At 34.7% G+C, this 19,886-nt stretch overlaps 1 protein-coding gene across 1 annotated transcript in view; it reads left to right on the top strand.

Moving 5' to 3' along the window:
* The window catches only part of GPATCH2 (G-patch domain containing 2), a 124,665-nt gene that overhangs the window by 15,799 nt on the left and 88,980 nt on the right, over nt 1-19,886 (top strand). Inside the window, exons 4-5 of the mRNA XM_062571806.1 lie at nt 5,738-5,920; nt 6,790-6,869. Coding sequence (XP_062427790.1) covers nt 5,738-5,920; nt 6,790-6,869 — 263 coding nt within the window. The remainder of the gene's footprint in view (nt 1-5,737; nt 5,921-6,789; nt 6,870-19,886) is intronic.

The following is a 19,886-nucleotide window of genomic DNA, read 5'->3' on the forward strand; positions in this document are numbered from 1 at the left end:
TGATGAGGCCACACCTGGAGTGCTGTGCCCAGTTCTGGGTTCCCCAGTACAAGAAAGATATGGAGCTACTGGAGCAAGTCCAGCAGAGGGCTACAAAGATGATTAAGGGACTAGTGAAAACTCTCATATGAGAAAAGACTGAGAGAGCAGAAATTGTTTAGCTGGGAGAAGGGAAGGCTGAGGAGGGGGAATCTTACCAATGTGTTTGAATATCTGAAGGGAGAATGTAAAGAAGTCAGTTCTCAGTGGTGCCCAGCAACAGAACAAGAGGCAGTGGGCACAAACTGAAACAAAGGAAGGTCCACCTGAATATAAGAAGAAGAAGAAAACTTTACTGTGCGAGTGACTGAGCACTTGAACATGTTACCCAGGTTGTGGAGTTGCCATCCTTGGAGATACTCAGAAGCTGGTCCTCAGCAGCATGCTCTATGTGACTCTGCTTAAGCAGAGAGGTTGGACTAGATGATCTCCAGAGATCCCTTCTAACATTAGCCATTCTATGATTCAAGCTAGAGAGGATGGAAACATAAGATGAGATTTTTGTTCTTTTTCCAGTGTTTGTTATCATCATATAAACTAAGTGCAACTTAGGAAACTTTGCATATATTATGCTAGTATCGTAGTGCCAGTTCATGGAACAAGAGTCCACTGTCTTTGACAAATGAGGCAAAAAGTCTTTTAGGTGATTAAGACTATTGCTTTTCTGTTGATGATTCTAAATTGATGACGAAGGAAATTATTTTCTTATGCAGTTTGCCACATACTATTACTTCTGTGTGTGGAAGAAAGATAAAATCTTTTTAAAGTCTTTTTTTTTCAATGTTTTAGTAGTGAGATATTTTCAGACTGTGGAACAGAGGTGTACCCTCCTTGCTCATTTGAACAAGGCTGCTAATAACTTGTGCTATGTAAGCTGTTCTTCCCATTCAAAATAAGTATCTTTTTATTTGCATTACATACAGCTCTTTGAAGAATTTCAGCTGTCTCTGAAAGTTTAGATCAGTTCTAACTTTAGACCAAAACTGTTTCAATGAGACATTTCCAAAAGATTTGATTTTACTTTCCTGTACTAGTTTCTCTTTTGTCTTGGTGTTTTGAAATATTTTCCATTATATCTATATGCAAGTTGACTTACACATTTCACAGTTGCATATAGCTTTTAAGTGTCCATCTGATATTTTTTGTCAATATTTGTGCTCTTAAATCATAAGTTAAATTATTTGAATCACTGAGTAGCGTTATTGAATGTCTCTAGTTATTTTGTGTTTTGCATAAATATATTGTGGGAAAATAAAAGGGGAGGAGGGATCAGTAAATGACCATTCTTTCACTGGTTTAGTGTTACCTTTTTTCAGTGCTGGTCCTTTACAATAGAAATGTCAATGGTATTGTTTAGTAACAGAGCTGTAATTTTCATTTTACCTGTTTGATTCTGAATCAAACTCTTATAATCTAATGTCAATGGGTGATAACTAGCCAAATGTGTAGACTAGGTAATATGGGGCAAAAACAGGGAAAGCAGAGGTTGGGAGAGGGAGGGAGGGGAAGTAGAAACTTTTTGCAAGGAGTGAGTTTTTTTTTTTTTTTTTTTTAACAGATATTAAGTCAACATTATTTTTTTCAGTGTATCAGCTGCAACTCTAAGAAATGCTTGTAACTGAAAGGAGTTGAGTTTTAGTACTAAGCTGGACATTTCCGAGTTTTAAATTGACTGTTATTTGCAATGATCATTATTGTTCTGATTGAATAGGAATTGATTCACAGTAATTCTAGAAACATTAACACTATCTACAAACAATTTTTTTTCCTGTGTTAAGGATGTGGATATAGAAAAGCTCAGAGATCAGTTTGAAGACTTAGAGATAATTTTTATATTTACTGTTGTTTGAAAGAGTGTCAAAACTTCATAGAGTATTGCGCTGAGTAGCGCTAAAGTTCATAATACCTAAAAGTAAGGGTAAAGGATAGTGTAGTGAATCTTTTGGAATATTTTGAAGTTACAAATACTGCTTCGAATTTCTACTCCTCGTAAAGTCATATATGCTGTGGATATCGTGTTGCCTTTTGAGCAGTGTAAGTTAATTGAGAGAGAGAATCTAAGTATTTGGCTACCAAACCTGAGTGTGGAAGAGGCCTTTCTTTTATACTGTCCATACCTATGAGATTTGGCATTTATTAAACACAGTGGTCTTCCCTGTTTTCTTTTCAAAAGTGGGTCCCTCCATGATAGAGTAACTGGTAGACGAAATATAACTGAGAGTGCTGTCACTCAAAGAGTAGCGGTAATAGGGTTATACTGATCTCAAGCTGATAATCTGATTGAAAATATTCAAAGGATTTTGACTGGTTTTAAGAGCATAGACTAGGAGGCTAAAAGGAAGAGGGGGGAGGAAAAAAACCGCAGCATCCTTGGATTCTACTGCTGTGTAAGAAAAGCCTAAGGCCTAATAGGTAGATATCTATAGTCAGTATAGTCTTGTATTCTGTGTTTGGCAGTAACCAGCGTGATGTTTAGGGAAGTATATAGTAGGGTAATACGTAGTAATGTCTTGACTAGTAGTTGCTTAACATGCTAATAGTCCTGTTGCACAGAAAAGAAAAAGTTAGGATTTTTTTCTCCCACCCTGAAGGAACCCTTGCTGTGCATGTAGTGAATGGTAAATGGTTCTATCATAAATGAAATGGGAGTTAATAAGAAAGTAAAAATCACTCCCCTTCCCCTCAAGCTCCAGACATTGGCTGTAGTTTTTATTCTCTTTACTGTGACAGATGACTTTGACCTTAAGGTTTGAATTACCATGCCAAACATTTTAATCTTGAGGAGTCCATTTACAGTTGTAGTACTGTTTGTAGACTTTGCATTGTTTGTCTAATAACTTGGCTAATGAGTAATGTAACTTCAATGTCAGAGAGCTATTTTGAGTTCTGTATGTGTGATACTTATACAAGGTAATTCCAAATTGCTGATTATCTTTGTAAGGTATTCCAGACTGAAGGGACAGACAATTTGTAGAACTCTGATGTAAGAAAAACTTGAATATTGAGTTTGACTTGCAGGCAGCCAGTGAATATCAGTGAAATCTGTTTACCTTATAGATCAAAACAATATATCTCCATTATCATTCAGACATTTTGCAGTTGTAGAAATGCACTGCTGGGGATTATAATCAGCCTTTCAGTAGTTAATGAAGAATGTTTATAAGGCAGTTTGCTCTGTTAAACCTGAGCCAACATGTTAAATTCTTGTTCAATCTAAGTTTAGTTGGTTTTTACTTGCCTGGAATAGCTTACACTTCAATTATATACAGAGGTGCCTAGCGAACGGTACCCAAAGCAAGTTGCAGGATTTTCAGTTTGGACTTGTAGTGAGTGACAGTATTCTAGAACTGTTCGGCCCCTCATACACAGTATTCATTAAATGCCAAAAATAAATTAAAAAAAAAACATACACACACAGGACCACAGCTGATTTTAACTTAATGTTTTTCAACTTTGCCTTTCTAACTAACTTTGTCTTTCTAACCCTAACTTTAACCCTAACTCTTTTTGACCCCCTTTCCCTCTCAATGCAAATGCTTTGGAATAAATTACATTTTGGAGGAAAACATAGAACTTGGATGAGCAGGTACTTAAAGGATTGAACTTCGTGGCAGAAACCTAAAATTCAAGTTTGATTTCAGTCACTTAATACAGTAAGTGGCCAGTGAGCTGACAGTTCTCCATTCTGTGATAGGCCAATACTATTTATTTCCTGATTGACTCCAGCAGATGGGATGCAAAATAGATGCTTCAGTCTAGAATATAATTCCCCTTTCTTTTTATAACCCCAATTTGCCTTATATACAATCTTCCAACACAGTCTTAAATGCTAGTTATCAATCTTCTTCCAAGACTACACTGCATACCTGTAACAGACTTCTGTCCTTAAGCCAGTTTTGATATCCAGATTGCAGAATTCCATTCTTCCTCTGCAGCTGAACAGTAGATGTCAAAAAAAAAAAATTGTTATTCTGTTTTTTTTATTAGTCAGGGTAGCTAGAATTTTCATACTATGACAAAAGATTCAGACAGATCTTATTTAAACAAAAACTTGTGCAAAAACTAAGCAAAAGAATTCAATCCTAGATTGACCTGTGGTTCAGAATTATGCTTTTTCTTTTTGCTTTTTTTTTTTTTTTTTTTTAGTTCCCTGACGCTATCTTTATTCAATACTTAGACACATTCCAAATGTAAGAAAACAGGATAGAATTAATGATGAACACTTCAGTGAAATGTCATAGCTATAAATGAGGATCAAAAGAGCTATGAAGAAAAATATGAAATATGCCTGACACCAAAAAAAAAAAAAAAAAAAAAAAAAAACTTGGACATAAGAATTTCTTTTTTCAGCTCTATTTTTTACTTTCTTCCTGTAAAAGTTCTTTTGTTCTCTCATCTCTACTAATTTTGGTATTAGTAGTGACCATTCAAGACTTAAAGGTCACATTTCACCTGCAGGTGACCAGTGAGAGGTCTTAGTTAATTTCCTCAACACTTAAGCCATTTCCTCTTGTATTTGACCTTGATATATTCTTCTTCATTAAGCAATTTATTTGGAGAAGGTGTGTTGAATCTTGGTTTTTTCCTCCCCTGCCCCCCTCAAATTTTTGCTTGTATTTTCCTTACTTGTATCTTCCTATTATGGGCCTGAGTGGCAATAAAATTTTACACAATACTTCATTTTCTGTACAACTACAAAAAGTATCTAATGAATGTTGTATTTGTCTCTTGTTTAGTCCTACCTACTTAAAAATTGAAACAGCAGATACAGAAATAATTTATATGAAGAAATAGTGAGGCATGGTTTAGATGCTTTGAAGTAGAGTTAAAATATACAAGATGTCCGTTGGAGTGTAATTTTTGAGTATAAGAAAGGGTGTTTGGTATATATTATAAGAAAAATTTCTGATCTACTGTCAACTACCAATTTGTATGAAAGAACATGTTTTAATAGAAACACAGCAATTTATTTTCAATTGCTGGTATGTTTTATATCTGTTAAGTTTAAGATCAAACTTTCAGTCTTGCCTTGCATTTGACTTTGACTCCTAATATTTAAATATTAGATCTATAAATGTTGTTAATAAAAGTGACAAGCTTTATAATATAACATAGTATGATTCTCAATCAAACGGCACTGTCAGTTTTCATTTAAAATGAATTCTTTCAAAACTTATTTCTAAGTGAATTTAATCAGATTAATTTCATTTAGTCACATCTGTTCATGATTGTTTTCCCCTTTTACTAGACATACAAATCATGAAATTAAGCCAGTTACATACCATTATCAGCTGCAAAGAACTAGTTTCACAGTTTTATATTTTCTAATTCCCTGCAGGAGATTAAGACTTGTTTTTGTTAATATGGAAAGTGCAGTTACCTAAATGGATTTTTCTGCAGTTATCAACAAAGGATTAACTAGTATATTACTGTTTTTCACTCTTCTAAATTGATTTTAGAATGTTACATTGTACGTGTTTTCATTGATGACAGTGCTTGTAATGGTACTGAGAAACATTTTGCCAAATAGAACTGCTGTATACATTGCTGTACATCTATAAAGCAAAAGAAATTATTGTCTTATCAGATTGTTTAGTGAGGGCAACTTTTTTTTTTTTCTTTTTGTATTTTCTTTTTTTAATCTTCTCTGCTCCTCCCTCTTTTGGGGGGCCTTGGGGTGGATGCTGTTCTCATGCAGGTGATGATGAGCAGAGTGACTGGTTTCATGAAAATGAATCTGGCGGAGCATGTGGAATTACAGGGGTCATTCCTTGGTGGGAGCAGGAGGACTCTACAGAACTGGAGAGAGAATTGCCTGATCCAGTCTTCGAAAGTATCTTAACTGGTACTTTCCCACTTATGTCCCATTCAGGGAGAAGAGGTAGGTAACATTGAAATGCCAACTGTAGAATCACTTGGCTTTGGTAGAAAATGTCTGTGGATTGTATAGAATATGTAAAATGTTGACATGATCTGGGACATGACCAATTTGCTATCTCTCAACTACTTCATTTTAAGACACCATTAGACAGCAATGATTAGAAAACTGTCAATGGTTAGAAAAGTCAGAAAGTATAGAAGTTGCTCACTTTAGCCTGCTCTTTTATTTGTTGTCACAATGTTGGCATTGAGAATTATTGAATTACTTAAAGGGAATCTTTATATTCAATTTTGTTGCTAGCTTCTGTGATAATTTTAGAATGTAGTGATACAGGATTGAGAATATATTTTAGAAAAAGTTCTCTTTCTTGTGTGAGCAGTAGTCAAATCACTTAAATTAGTTCTCTGTAGATGGAATGCACTGAATTTTTTTTGTGAGGCTTATTTTTCACATGCTTTGGATGTAGAAAGCTAGTTTCTGCCTTTTCAGCATATTTTTAAACTTCCCAATACTAGTACTAAAGAAGTTGTAAGTGATGCAAAAACATTCCCCTGCTTCCCTATGGTACGCTTAGCTATGCAACAAACTGTGTAGAATTAGAACTGCAATAAGCAAATGTATGGAGAGTATTTTTTTTTCACAACAACTTAGTCTTTCTCAGTTTTTCGATTCTGTGCTCTTTGTTTCCACAGGTACTATGTTTGGCAGTATTATTTATATATATATATATATATATGTGTGTGTGTGTATATATATTTTTTTTAACTGAAGTCAGTGTCATAAATCAATAGGTTGCTATGTAGTGATAGTTTTCTTGTTGGTGTGATATAGGAAAAGCTCTTAAATCAATCCCCATTTCTTATTTTTAGGTTTCCAGAGCAGATTTAGTCATCTTCATGGAATGCCAGCAAGAAATACAAAAAAGGCTTCAGGAAATCAGACTGCGTTGGTAGGTGCTTTTATTATCATAAGCTAATATAGGCTGTTCTCACAATTTGAAAAAAAGTGTTTGTTCCTCTTGTGCTTGTGCACAAATTGAATGGTAAGACTACAGTGCCACTGCTGCTTATTTTGTTTACTTTTTTTAGTACTTTTTTCTAAGACTCTTCCCTCTGCCATTCTGTTTTAATGGAATATCTGTATATACCTACTCCAATGGCAGAAACAGTCTAAGACTGTTCCCCCCCTACTTGATCTGATCTGTATAAAGGAAAAGGGGGAGTCTTTTAAGTTTTTTCCATTTTTATCTAACATGAAAGCATATTTTTTTCCCCTCTTACGAAGAAAAATATCAGACCCAAGATATTCAATTTTATCTAATACTAAAAGCATTTTAGGATGGATATATGGTACAATATTGTACTAATGCTTTACTTCCTCTCCAAAGTCAACTTTGAAAATCTATCCATATACTGCTTTGTTTAATTGATTTCTATTGTGGGAGGGGAAAGGATATATACAAAAAACCAGAAGTTTAGTGATACAGCTGTCATGTATCACACATACCTTCAGACAATACTATTCAGAGTCTGACTACAAATGACAGTTGTTTTTTCAGTATATTAAGATTTAGGAATAATTCTTTATAATAAAAGAAAATCCAGCTATCTTTGCTTCTCTACGCAATCCAAACAGTGGGATTTTCCCATAGTTTTTTCCTAAAATAAAATTCTAATGAATTTTTAAGTTTGTTCATCATAGGTGGAGAGTATGGGGAAGAAAGCGGACTTTTTAAGATAAAGTATACTCCTAGTAGTGCGATCTGTTCCTTACTTAAATACTGTTTGAAAGAAGTTGAAAAAGACACTCTATCAATGTGTAATAAACATATTCCACCATGATAAATACTTCAGCATCATTATTCTTTATTGTTTACAGTGTTGTTCATTTGCCTAACCAAAATAAGATGCTGGTGAGAAATGAGAGAGATTGCATGTGCAGAGAGTAGAAAAGAACTGCTAGAAATTTAGCTCATTTTGAAGAGGGAAGATTTTTTTAATAACTGAAGTCTCTGTCCAATAATTGCCATGTGGAGCTGAATAAGATGCTTTAAAACCTTGGCCTATGATCTCTACTGGTAGTGGTCATGAAATAGATAAATGCTATCTAGTTCTTGGTTTCCTATCTACCTATTTTTATTTTTGGTTCACTGCTTGCTTGAGCATATCTGGGATTTGTAGCCCATTTTCTAGGCTTATTGCAATTTCAGTCTGGTATTTTATAGGAGCTATTATAAGTGATAGGTTAGCTTCATGGCATTGATGATACATGGCTTAACTACCCTAAAAACTGCCTTTTCCTCTAAATTGTAAAAAGGTGATCAACTGATGAAGATATACTGCGAATGCTTATATATAATTAATATATAATATCTTCTGCTACATTTTCTGGGTTGTCTTTAGGAGCCCATTTTGCCTTCCAGTGATCATATCTCATATGGTATCATGATTCCTTTTATGAGAAAAGTGCAAGCCGATCTACTAAAGAATGATAATTCTGTTACCTCCAGTTATTAAACACATCATTTGCATAGTATTGTGAAACAAGGTTGACATATGAACACATCTCCTAAACTGCTATGTTTAGACAAGAGTGCACATATAGCATGAATGTAGAGTTAGCTACTCACAGGTAGAGTTCTCTGATCTTCTAACCTCCTTAATAACTATTTATGTTTGTGGCACATCTGCTGCATCCATCTTTGAAAATGTAGCTGTGTAAGTCAAAGCAGATGTGCTTGCATTTTAATCAAGATCACTTTTTAAAGAAAATTTTTTCAGATACTTCAATGACAAAGAAAGTCTTCTAATACCTGTGACATCTGATAACAGAACAAGAAGTAATTACTCCTATTAGATAGTAACAGTGAAGAGCAGCAAAAATGCTTTTAGAAAGATTAATATCCTGAGAAATGAACACTGCAGACTCAACTCATTGAGCAGAGTAGTGATGGTGACCTACTTCTTTCATGTTTAACATCAAGGAGTCTGATGTCTCTATCACTGCTTTTACACGGAGTTTTAAGGGACACAAGGCAAAAAATGGAGTTTTTGTCTAAGAGACATTTCTTAAATATTATATGCTGACATTTCTTAAATATTATATGCTCAGTCTAAGGATGTGTATCTTGTGCTCAGGGAAGGTGACCTATAGTTAGCTCTTTGCATACAAACATACAAATAGAGTAAGTTTTTTGGGTTTTTTTTTTTTGAAAAGATATTTTTGAAGGTTCAGAACCATAGCAGCTAATAAAAAAGCCTTTAAGTCATTACTAGTTTACAGAAGGCAAAATTCATAGCTGTGATAGGACTGTATTATATCATCTATCTCTGTCTAAAAATGTTTAATGCCCAACTGTATGGATTTTACCTATCAGAGAATTAACAGGCTATGGATAGGGCTGTTACTTGTTGTATACCAAGGAAATTGCAAACTTAGGCCACTGTTTCTAAACGCAGCAGGAGTTGAAAATCAAAGGAAGCATGCTGATCTCTGTGGACCAGTTGGTGAATTTTTATTTGAAGTAATCACACTTGGTGCTCAGATTCTACCCAGATGCTCTTCTTGCATTTCAGTAGGCAAGTTGCTTAGATTAGACAAACTCTGTCTTTCTGTAATTAATATATTACCTTTAAGTCAGAATACGTCTTTTAAATGATCTTACTTGCCTCCTGTTTGTCCAGGATTGTAAAAACCTAGCATGTGGCATTCTATGTTGGCAGTGCAAATATTCTGAAAATCCCTGCTTAATCCAATGGCAGGTTGAATGAGGCATTGTAAAGCAGGTAATAAAAAGCTAAGCATTTGTTGGCCTTACCAACAAATTAACTGGAGAAACCTTGCTGTTTAGCAGACTAAAATGAGAACTCTTAACATTTTAGATGTATGAGAAATGCTAATTCATCTTCTGTTTATTTCCATCATGTAAAATAGGTGAACTGGCAGCCCAGTCTCTTCACAGGGCACAGATGCAAACATTAACAAAATCAATACATCTCTAGTTGGCTTCTTGTAAATAAAAAAAACCCCAAAGGATCTAAGAAAATAATATTATAGATTTGTTCCAAAAAGTCTCAAAAAACTCTTCAAGAGTGGCTTCATTAATGATTATCTCCTACCCTTAATACCAATGCCACTCTAAATACTCTGTGCGTCCAAAACATCCGGCAGCTAATTTCTTCTATGTTAGCTCAAACTGCGATTGAGCTATTATTATCCCATAGGCTTGAAAAAATATCATCATTGTAAGTAACAAAGGGATGATCACTTGTAAATAAAAAATGTTATGGTATGTTACTTATCCTGTGAATTGTAATGACAGAATGGTTGAGGTTTTAAGGGTCCTCTGGAGATAATCTAGTCCAATCCCCTGCACAAGCAGGGTCTCCTAGAGCACATTGTACAAGGTTGCTTCCAGGCGGGCCTTGAATATCTCCAGAGAAGGAGACTCCACAACCTCTCTAGGCAACCTGTTTTAGTGCTCTGTCACGGGAAAGAAGGGGTTTTTTTTCTCATATTCAGATGGAACTTCCTGTGTTTCAGTTTGTGCCTGTTGCCTCTTGTCCTGTCAGTTGGCACCACTGAATAGAGTCCACCTTGTCCTCTTGACACCTTCCCTTAAGGTATTTGTAGACATTAATAAGATCCCCTCTTGTTTCTTCAGGCTAAATAGGCCCTGGCCTCATAGGGGAGATGCTCCAGCTCCTAATTATCTTTGTAGCCATACACTGGACTCTTTCCAGTAGCTCCATGTATCTCATACTGGGGAGCCCAGAACTGAACACAGTACTCCAGCTGTGGCCTCACCAGGGCTGTGCAGAGCGACAGGATCTCCTCCCTCAACCCTACTGGCAGCACTTTTCCCAATACAGCCCAGGAATACCATTGCCCACCTTGGTCACAAGGGCACATTGGCACATTGCTGGCTTGTGGTCAACTTGTCCACCAAGACTCTTAGGTCCTTCTCTGCAGAGCAGCTTTCTAGCAGGTCAGCCTGTAGCCTGTACTGGTGCATGGGGTTATTCCTCCCTAGGTGCAGGACCCTGCCCTTGCCTTTGTTGAACCTCATAAGATTCCTCTCCACCCAACTCTCCAGCCTGTCCAGATCTCTCTGAATGGCAGCACAGCCCTCAGGTGTATCAGCTGCTCCTCCCAGTTTTGTATCATCAGCCAACGTGCTGAGGAGGCACTCTGTCTCTTCATCGAGGTCATTAATGAACCAGTACTGACCGCTGGGGGATACTGCTAGCCACAGACCTCCAGCTAGACTCTGTACCCCTGAGCACAACCCTCTGAGCGCTGCCTTTCAGCCAGTTTTCAGTCCACCTTGCTGTCCACTCATCTAGCCTACATTTCATTTGCAGCATTCATAGAAGGCTATCAGGTCAGTTAAGCATGAATTGGAGTATAGATAGCCTTAAAACATAGCCTACGTTCATTCTTATACAATGTGTGCCTATCAAGGAAAAAAAAAAAGTTTGTGTTGGCCAATCCATAGTATCTAGAGGCTAACAACTGTATATTACCAACAAAATGTAGCGTATAAAGCATCAGTTAAGTACAACTAGTGAAACAGTCCTTTGTACAATAGAGAACTCGCAGAGGTCTTTTCAGATTTATTTCGTCTGCCATGGTGATCAAAACATTTATACTTTTAAAACTATTAAAGATTAACTTCTTTCTAGCTAGTGTGAATGTAGTGACTTAAATCTCCTTTCCTGGCCTCTCACTTTAAGAACAGTGTCAAAAATGGTATCCCACTTCAGTAAGGTAATTGTCCTCTGGTATTAATCTCAGAAATACCAAATGTGCTGTTTTTATTTCTTTTTGGTCATTTGCTTTTTAATGTATCTTGCAGTTTATTCATAGTGACAAGTGCTATGAACTGTTAGTCTGACAATTTTCCTTGTAATCCACCTTAACTCAGCAACTCAAATGAGTCATCTGAAATTATGCTTAAGGTTATTCTTAAACGATGACAAATAGCATAATGACATCTCTTATTCTTCTGTCTGTGTTTGTCTTGAACAGATTAAATATGATTCTCCCTATCTACTCTCTAAAGGTTATCATGACTTCTTAAAACCTTTAGTTTTAAAATAAGCAGCATCATAAATATTCCTCTTGTTTTCTACTGATTGCTACAAAGAAATCATACTTTCTGACATCTGGCTACATAGTATGTTTCTTTTTCTTGGAATTTCCGTGCTTTGACTTCTTAAGGCCTTATTGATTCTGGATGGTTTATATTTTAATGTAACTTTAATGGAAAGAATTTGTCTTTAGACATAACATTTTTTTAAAAAGCATCCTTTCCTTTAAAATATCACCCATTCTCTTCTCCCAGAAAATTCCTTCTAATAACAGCTCACAGCAACATCTAGAAGAATTGACAGTAAATTAATGACATCTCATATCCAGTGTCAAGTTAGGAGTCATATTTCCTTGTATTGTGCTTAAAAGTTGATTGATGTGATAGAAGAAAGCTTTTGGGAGATGGGATGGGGGAGCTGATCGCCCTAAGTAAAAAGAACCAGAAAATCTCTTGTGTAATAGGCAAGGAACACATGCAGTTTTTGAGGTTTAGCTGTTGAGCAGTAACTCATAAATTTATGCTGTAGTAATTTCATGAGCATTAAGTCACGATAGGGGTTTAAGCTAACACATTCAGTGTGACGTTTTTAAGAATATGCACGTCAGATACAGCTCCTTTACTGCTGAAATAGTTTCTTTATAGTGGTATGCTAAACCATAACAACTCATTCACAGTAGTTTTCCCATTCTGTAGGAAACAATCCTTTTTTTGTTTAAAGGAGGGAAGTGTAGGAGAATGAGTGCTACCAATACACACAGAGCAACTTGAAAATAGGCAAACTCTTACTTCAGTTGCATTTTGTATGATATTAATTCATAGGGAAACAACTTTCATAATGGCACTTCCAGGGGCCAATAGAAGAGCCAGCTTTCCAACATTATAGCAGTCTAGATTGAGCTTGTTAATTGCCTTCTGAATTTATACTGTTCAGCAACTGGGAGATATAAGTCTAAAATCAATACATTTTCTATTCTTTTTCTCTAGCTCTGTTCCAGCTTGATTTTTAGATACTATGAATGAAAAAAATTCTTGTGAGTGTGTTCAATTTTTTAGCAGATCATCTGTCAGATCATTACTATAAAATAAAGATGGAGAATTAATTTTTATAATTTTGCTTTATGAATAACTGAAATGAAAATAAAAATTGCAACTTATGTGTATTTTTTTAATGTATCTACAGAATGAGTATAGGTATATTTACAAGAGGTAACGGGCACAAACTGAAACAGAGGAAGTTCCACCTGAATATAAGGAAGAACAACTTTACTGTGAGCATGACAGCACTGGAACAGGTTGCCCAGAGAGGTTGTGGAGTCTCCTTTTCTGGAGATATTCAAAACTCACCTGGACACAACTCTGTCTAACATGCTCTAGGTGACCCTGCTTGAGCAGGAGGTTTGAACCAGGTGATCTCCAGAGCTCCTTTCCAACCACAAACATTCTGTGATATGTGGTTTATACACTGAGTAGGAGGCAGCTCTAAGAATAGTGAATTAAATTGGACTTTTAATAACCTATCCAAAAATTTGTCTTGGAGATGTGTATATCAAATAAGTTCAAAATACAGCATGAAAAATAAAGTAGCAAACACATGATGTGTTATAATGGAATTGAATCCCCCAGGAAAGTCATTTTGTTGCTTCTGTAATGTAAAATATAGTATAGAAATTAACAGGTACTTCTCTAACTTTCTGTTTCATTACTGTGACTTTAGTTAATCGGATGTAAAGACAATGCTCTTACCCGTTTAAAAATAGTTGTAGAGTAGTGGAGAGAAACACAATTGCTGTAATCACAGTTAACTTACTGGTGTCTTAACTGAAATCTGTCCAACCTAGGAGACAGTATAGAAGACAAATGCATTGCTATGAGTAATTCTGACTTTGATTTAAATTTTACAAAGGAAATTTTGTTTATGGTTGAAAAACAGAATGAAAATGTAGATGTGAATTTTGTCTGAAATACTAAACTAAGGAGAGGTTAAGTTGGAATAAACAAAGAGATTTATTCTTCAAAGTGAACCAGGGAAGGAAAGTGATTCCTGGAATAAAAGTGTGCTTTATGGCATCAAAAGTCCCCCAAAGCTCCTCTTTATAATCTAAATTAGTTCTGCTCTCTGGTTCACCATGTACTTCCACAAACATTTTTATCAACAGAACTAGAAGCAACAATTACTTGCAGAACAAGTAACTGCGTATTTCACAAAGGCTGCATAACTGACATTGCTTCGAAAAGAAATGTTTTAAAAAAACTACATCCTAAAATCGTGATCTGTTGTGCTAGAGATGGAAGAGTGTTTCAAGATTCGTTTTCAGTATTTATAACAAGAAATACTATTCCAGAAAAAGATCTGGAAAAATCATGTGTTTGTTGCTGTTTTGTTTCTTGAAATAAGAAAATCAAGTTTACACAGTAAGAACATAGTTTGAGGAGGGGAAAAAAGTACCCAAATTTCTCAGGAACTGACTCTTAGGACTTCTAATAGTTATCATACAGTGTTGACAGTAAATAAACTTTAAGTTTGTCTGTACTTTATTTTAGTACTAGTTATCTTTAATGTATGATCTGTTTTGAAATTCTTCTCTTTGACACCTTAATTCATGAGACTAATAGGGCTGAGATCCAGACAGTGATATTTTTAAGAATTATTGCAAATATATGATGAGAAAACAGTTGTCGCCCCCTTTCTCCTCCTCCTCCAGATTATGTTAAATCATATGTTTTCATATTACAGTAGGATATGCTGTGAAAGTTTTTAACTTATTTCACCTTCACAACCTTCTTCTCCGTTTATTGGTCCATTAGAGGATTAGAGAGGTTATATTTGTCAAGGCCCATTGAGCACTTACGCCTATTTCTGTGCATGTCGCCTACCCGAGTGTTTTTCATACATTGAAACTAAGCTACCTTGCTTCACCACAGCTTCAGGGTAGGCTTGAAGTGATAGAAGGATTTCGGGTAGCAATTTGCTACTTCACTCAAAAGCAAAACGGAACCTATAGCGATACTATATAACAAAAGGTAATTTTTGACTAGTTACAAGACTAAGATTTAATCCATTTGTGGAACAAATTAAAGTATTGGCCTCTTATTGAACATAAATTACAGTTCTAGAAATTATTTATCTTTGTTTTTCCTACCTATTGAGCTGAGTATGATGTTCTTCACATATGCTTCCAACTTATATGGAATATTGGTGTTTATTCAGAAAGTTTGAGTTGCAGAAATGAATACTTACATTTATCCAGTATCAGAGACTGCAAAAATAATTTTAAATGAATGATAATATGCAACCATACAATGGAAAGGCTGTTTCATGGTGGTTCTCAGTAAATTAAAAGTGCTCCAGGTTGTGAGTCACAAGAAAATTCAATATGATGTTAGTATTATCTTTGTATTTTGCTGTCATGTATCAAAATAAACAGAAGACAATAAAGATTTGTCACCATCAGCACTTCCAAACGTATTGAAACAGTTCAAGTAGCTACTGCTCCTTGCATGTTAGTTACTGTGCCTTCAGTTAGCACAGTAGCTGCTGGTTTTAATTTGTTATCAAGTAAAAGAGACCTGCTTAATCCATGGTGACTGATCACATGAGCCCTCTCAGTCCAACAGTCTCAACAGTTGTTCAAAATCTGTTCCACTCAGCCCTTTGCAGTTTGATTCAGTGAATTACAGACTTGTTTCTGATCTGATTTTTTTTTTTATTTTATTTTTATGTGTGGTTTATTGTTCCTCCTTTCTGTGTTAGCTACAGGTAGTCTTTCATTTGACAAGTGACTTTTTAAAACCTGCAAGCACACATATGAGAATAGCTTTCTTATTCTATAACTTAGCACTTTTGCAGATTGTAGTTTTAAAGGTCAAGGAAGAAACTTATCCTCCGTTTTCAAAATTTGAAATTATCTGTTTATGCAGTCATTATCTTACTGTCAGCTGAAGAGTACACTCTGCTATGATTTTCTTGATATAAATGTATATACATTTTTTTAAACCCTTGTAAAATTCATTTTAAAGAGCGTCAGAGAAAAACATGTCCCCTTCCTCGCTTCCTGATTTCCCTGCTCTTCTACCCCCTACACACACACATACACACACACTTAGCTTGCTTAGTTCTAAAAGCAATCGTATACAAAGACTTAAATAGATGCAGTAGGCTGACAGTGCAGGGGAAAAATATGTGATTAGATTTATTCTCTGTAAAATACAGCCAAACAGGAAAAAAAATCTTTTTGCTTTTGTTCTGTTAAGTTTTGAAAAGAAAGCATACATAGAGTGGTTGAGACTTTCTTGACATCCTGCTGCTTTTTTTAATCTGGGATTTAATCGCTGATGTAGAATTTGAAAAAAACAAGACAATTTAAGACACTTTGCAGTGCCTGTAGTAATTTTAAGGACATTACCTGTTAGAAGTAACCATTAGGCAGCTTTCGCATGCAGTGAAATGTGGCATTTATGTGAAAGAAAAAACTGACTGCAGAAAAAGTAAATTTTCTTAAAAAAGAAAAGAAAGTAGCATGTCAGTATTAAGCTAGGCATAAATATTTTGATATATACTGAGACCTTTTGTTAGGGAGAACAGAACACTTTATTGTCAATCTGACAAAATATAGCTATAGTTATCACATATATAATATTTAAATGCTAAAGTATTTACTAAATTTTTCTTTGTGTTGATACCCTTATTAAATGAATTCCCATATTTCAGTAACGTACATGCATATATTCTTCAAACTTTTATGTGTTTTTTTATTCATTTACGTAGAGTATTTTACTGTATTTTGTCGTGTATTAAATATTACTAAAATGTGGAAAATGTTTTTAAAAATATTTGGGGTTGATGGATTAGTACTCTTCAAAGGGAAACAAAACACTAAATATTTCTAATCCTGCATTATTTACCGCATGGATGGTTAAATGCTACTTTAAGCCTCATAAAATTAAAAGGGAGAAATCTGCCAACTGTAGCAGGAATTGGATTTAGGAAGAGTGGTACAGAGCCAAAATATTGCTACAGAATTAAATGTCAAAAATCTTCTTTAATAGTAGATATATAGTTCACAGTGCCTGGTTATGATTAATACATTTAATCTAAATCACTGAAAGTTGCTCTCTCCTTTTCCATAAAATACAATAGGACACAAATCAGTTTTACTGTAGGTGGATAACAATTGGAAAATAATGCATCTTCCCGCCCAATAAATTGTCAGTTATACCTTTTAACTAAAATCCATTCATCTTTCCAAAATTTATTACAATTTCTAATAATAAATCTTTTCAAATGTTTATTCATTTGCTTTTTGATACATTTGTGCCACTTTTGCCATGGTCTAATGTTTTTTTCTTTTGATTCATTGTAAATTAGAAAATCTATTTTGATTCAATTTTCTAGTTAAGAAGTTAAAATCTATAACCTAGCTATTTTTTTCATAGTCTCCTTTGCACATTTTAATACCCTTGAACTTAGATACAATCCAGTAAATTCTGATCAGAAGGTGATTAAAAGACTTTTCACTGCAGCTTCTTGACTCACGGCCAGATTCATAAAACAAGTACTTATGAGATTGTTAGCTGTTTTTCTTTTACACATCTCCCTGATTCAGAAGAAGATTGAAAGAATTACAGTAAATGAACAGATATGTAGGTTTTCCCCAGAGATTTTTAATACAGACAATCAAAAGTGCCCCTTTGAATTAGAATTCAGCTGTGACCACAGACAGTAGGGTAGCAGAAGCCTTCCTTTGTTGTCCCTTTATAGCAGCAAGACAATAACAGTGTGCCTCTGTGATCTGCAGTATTAGATGTTTCCAGTTATGTCTTGTTTCTGTAATTATCCAATGCTAACCTATTACAAAGTGTGGTCATCTGCCTTTTCATGTTTTTAAAAGTAACTTTTTTTAGAGGAAAATATTTTAAATTGATTTATCATCATGGTGACTGATCTGCTAATCTACATTGTGAAACTGTGTTCGCTGTTCAGTGGTTTTCTGCTCTCTATTTAATAAAACAAGGTAGAGAGGGATAGACTTAGTTTTTTTAAAGTCTACCAATAGGCATATTTCTTGTCCAGATCCAGTTATGCAATGTGATCAGTCTTCTGCCAAGAACTGTGTATGAGAAGCTTAATCTGATATGTAACTACAAAAAATTTCTTAATGCACAGATCTAGTTTATAATAGAAATGTCAATATTGGCAGAACAGAGGGACAGGATTAGAAAATGTTTTAAACTTAACTATGAAGAAAATTACATTCGTAATTTGAACGTGATCTACAGTATCACTTATTGTTAAATTTATGTAGTTGAAAGCATCATGGGTGTTGAGATGATTGATTTCAGAGTTAAAAAGAAATCATTTGTGTGGATGGATTAGAATTCATTATTTTTACTAATTACACAGTGACTAAAACAGATGTTTTCTTAGGCAAAGATCAGGCTTTAATTGCAGGTCTTACCTGCTCATCTAAAAATAGTGTCAATATGTTCATGTCTGTCTCTTGAAAAGTTAATTTTTGTATGGAAGTACAATTCCATTACAGATTTGTTAAGCCTTACTTTAGTTGTTTACAAATTCCAATCTAATACTCAAAGTATTTATGGAAACATGTATGTAATAATGCATGTATTTATAGAATTCTCCAAGAGCAAGGTCAGGGAAGTATTGCATCTCTAAAGTTTCAAAATCTATCCTACTCATTTACTATTTCCAGTTATAATAGTGTGTTACAAATATACTCAAGACCTTGAAACATGCAGCTTACAATTCAGTAAAAGGTGAATTTAGAGCAATTTTACAAACCTAGTTAGACTCCCTATTAGGACTTTTACATTGAAGGATGTACTCTGTGGACTACAGCCTCCATGAGAAAGGCAGAATAAGCTACCATAGAATTAGAGGAAGAGTGCAACAGAGGTATTAATGTGTTCACTTTTTCCCTTAAGCAAGTTGTTATATATATGCTGTCTGTTTTAGCTGCATTAAGTATGTATTTGTCAGTGTCACAGAGCATTTGAGATCACCTAACTAGTAGTAACAGAAAAAGCTGGAAAGGAATTACCTTTGAAAGCAGTATTGCAAGCAACAGCCTGAGGATGCATGATACATAGAAAGAGTAAACCTGTTCTTGCTGTATTCCATGCTTGGAAGAAATGCGTAAGAGGAAGGAAGCTAACAAAGCATCAGTAATCATAAGTTGGTATAATGAATACTTAATGGAATAAACTCAAAGATAAAACCAAAGATACAAGATTGTAAATGAACTTGGGGATCTAAAAATTGTAGTATTAGAAAAATTTGATCCCAGTTTTAAAACTTTATATGAAATATTTCTCATTTTACAACAGAAATTTTGCAGTGCTTCATTATGTTATCTTGCTTAGATATAACAGTTGCCAGTTCTTTTTGTAATTTCAGATACAGATTTTATATCTTGTATGGAACAGTTCTCACATCCTTTTACTGCAAATCTGCTTTCTTCAAAGTAAGGAGATTGTTCTATACTGAGCATAGTTTCTATGTAAAAAAAAATCCTTATTTTCTTGAAATGTGTGTGCAGTAAGACAACACAAAACACAATGCATTTAAAATGAAAAACAATAAGCAGAATCAATATAATGCATTGCTAGCAAATTACAGTGGTTGCCCAGATATATAATTTTCTTTTCCTTTTAGAAAAGTGTATTCTAAGAAAAGTTAGCTGTTTGGGTGTGTTTCCTGAGGTTTTGGGCAGGAGGATTGTTTAGCTTTTTTTTACTGAGGCTTTTGTGAACAATAGGCTTATTTCAGGGGAGTTACTACTGTGAATGGTATGATCAAAGCTGTTAAGCAGTCCTAGAGAGCAGCAAATGAAGAATCTCTTTCCCTTGAATATG

This window comes from Rhea pennata, chromosome 3 (assembly GCF_028389875.1).
Source record: "Rhea pennata isolate bPtePen1 chromosome 3, bPtePen1.pri, whole genome shotgun sequence".
Taxonomy (NCBI): domain Eukaryota; kingdom Metazoa; phylum Chordata; class Aves; order Rheiformes; family Rheidae; genus Rhea; species Rhea pennata.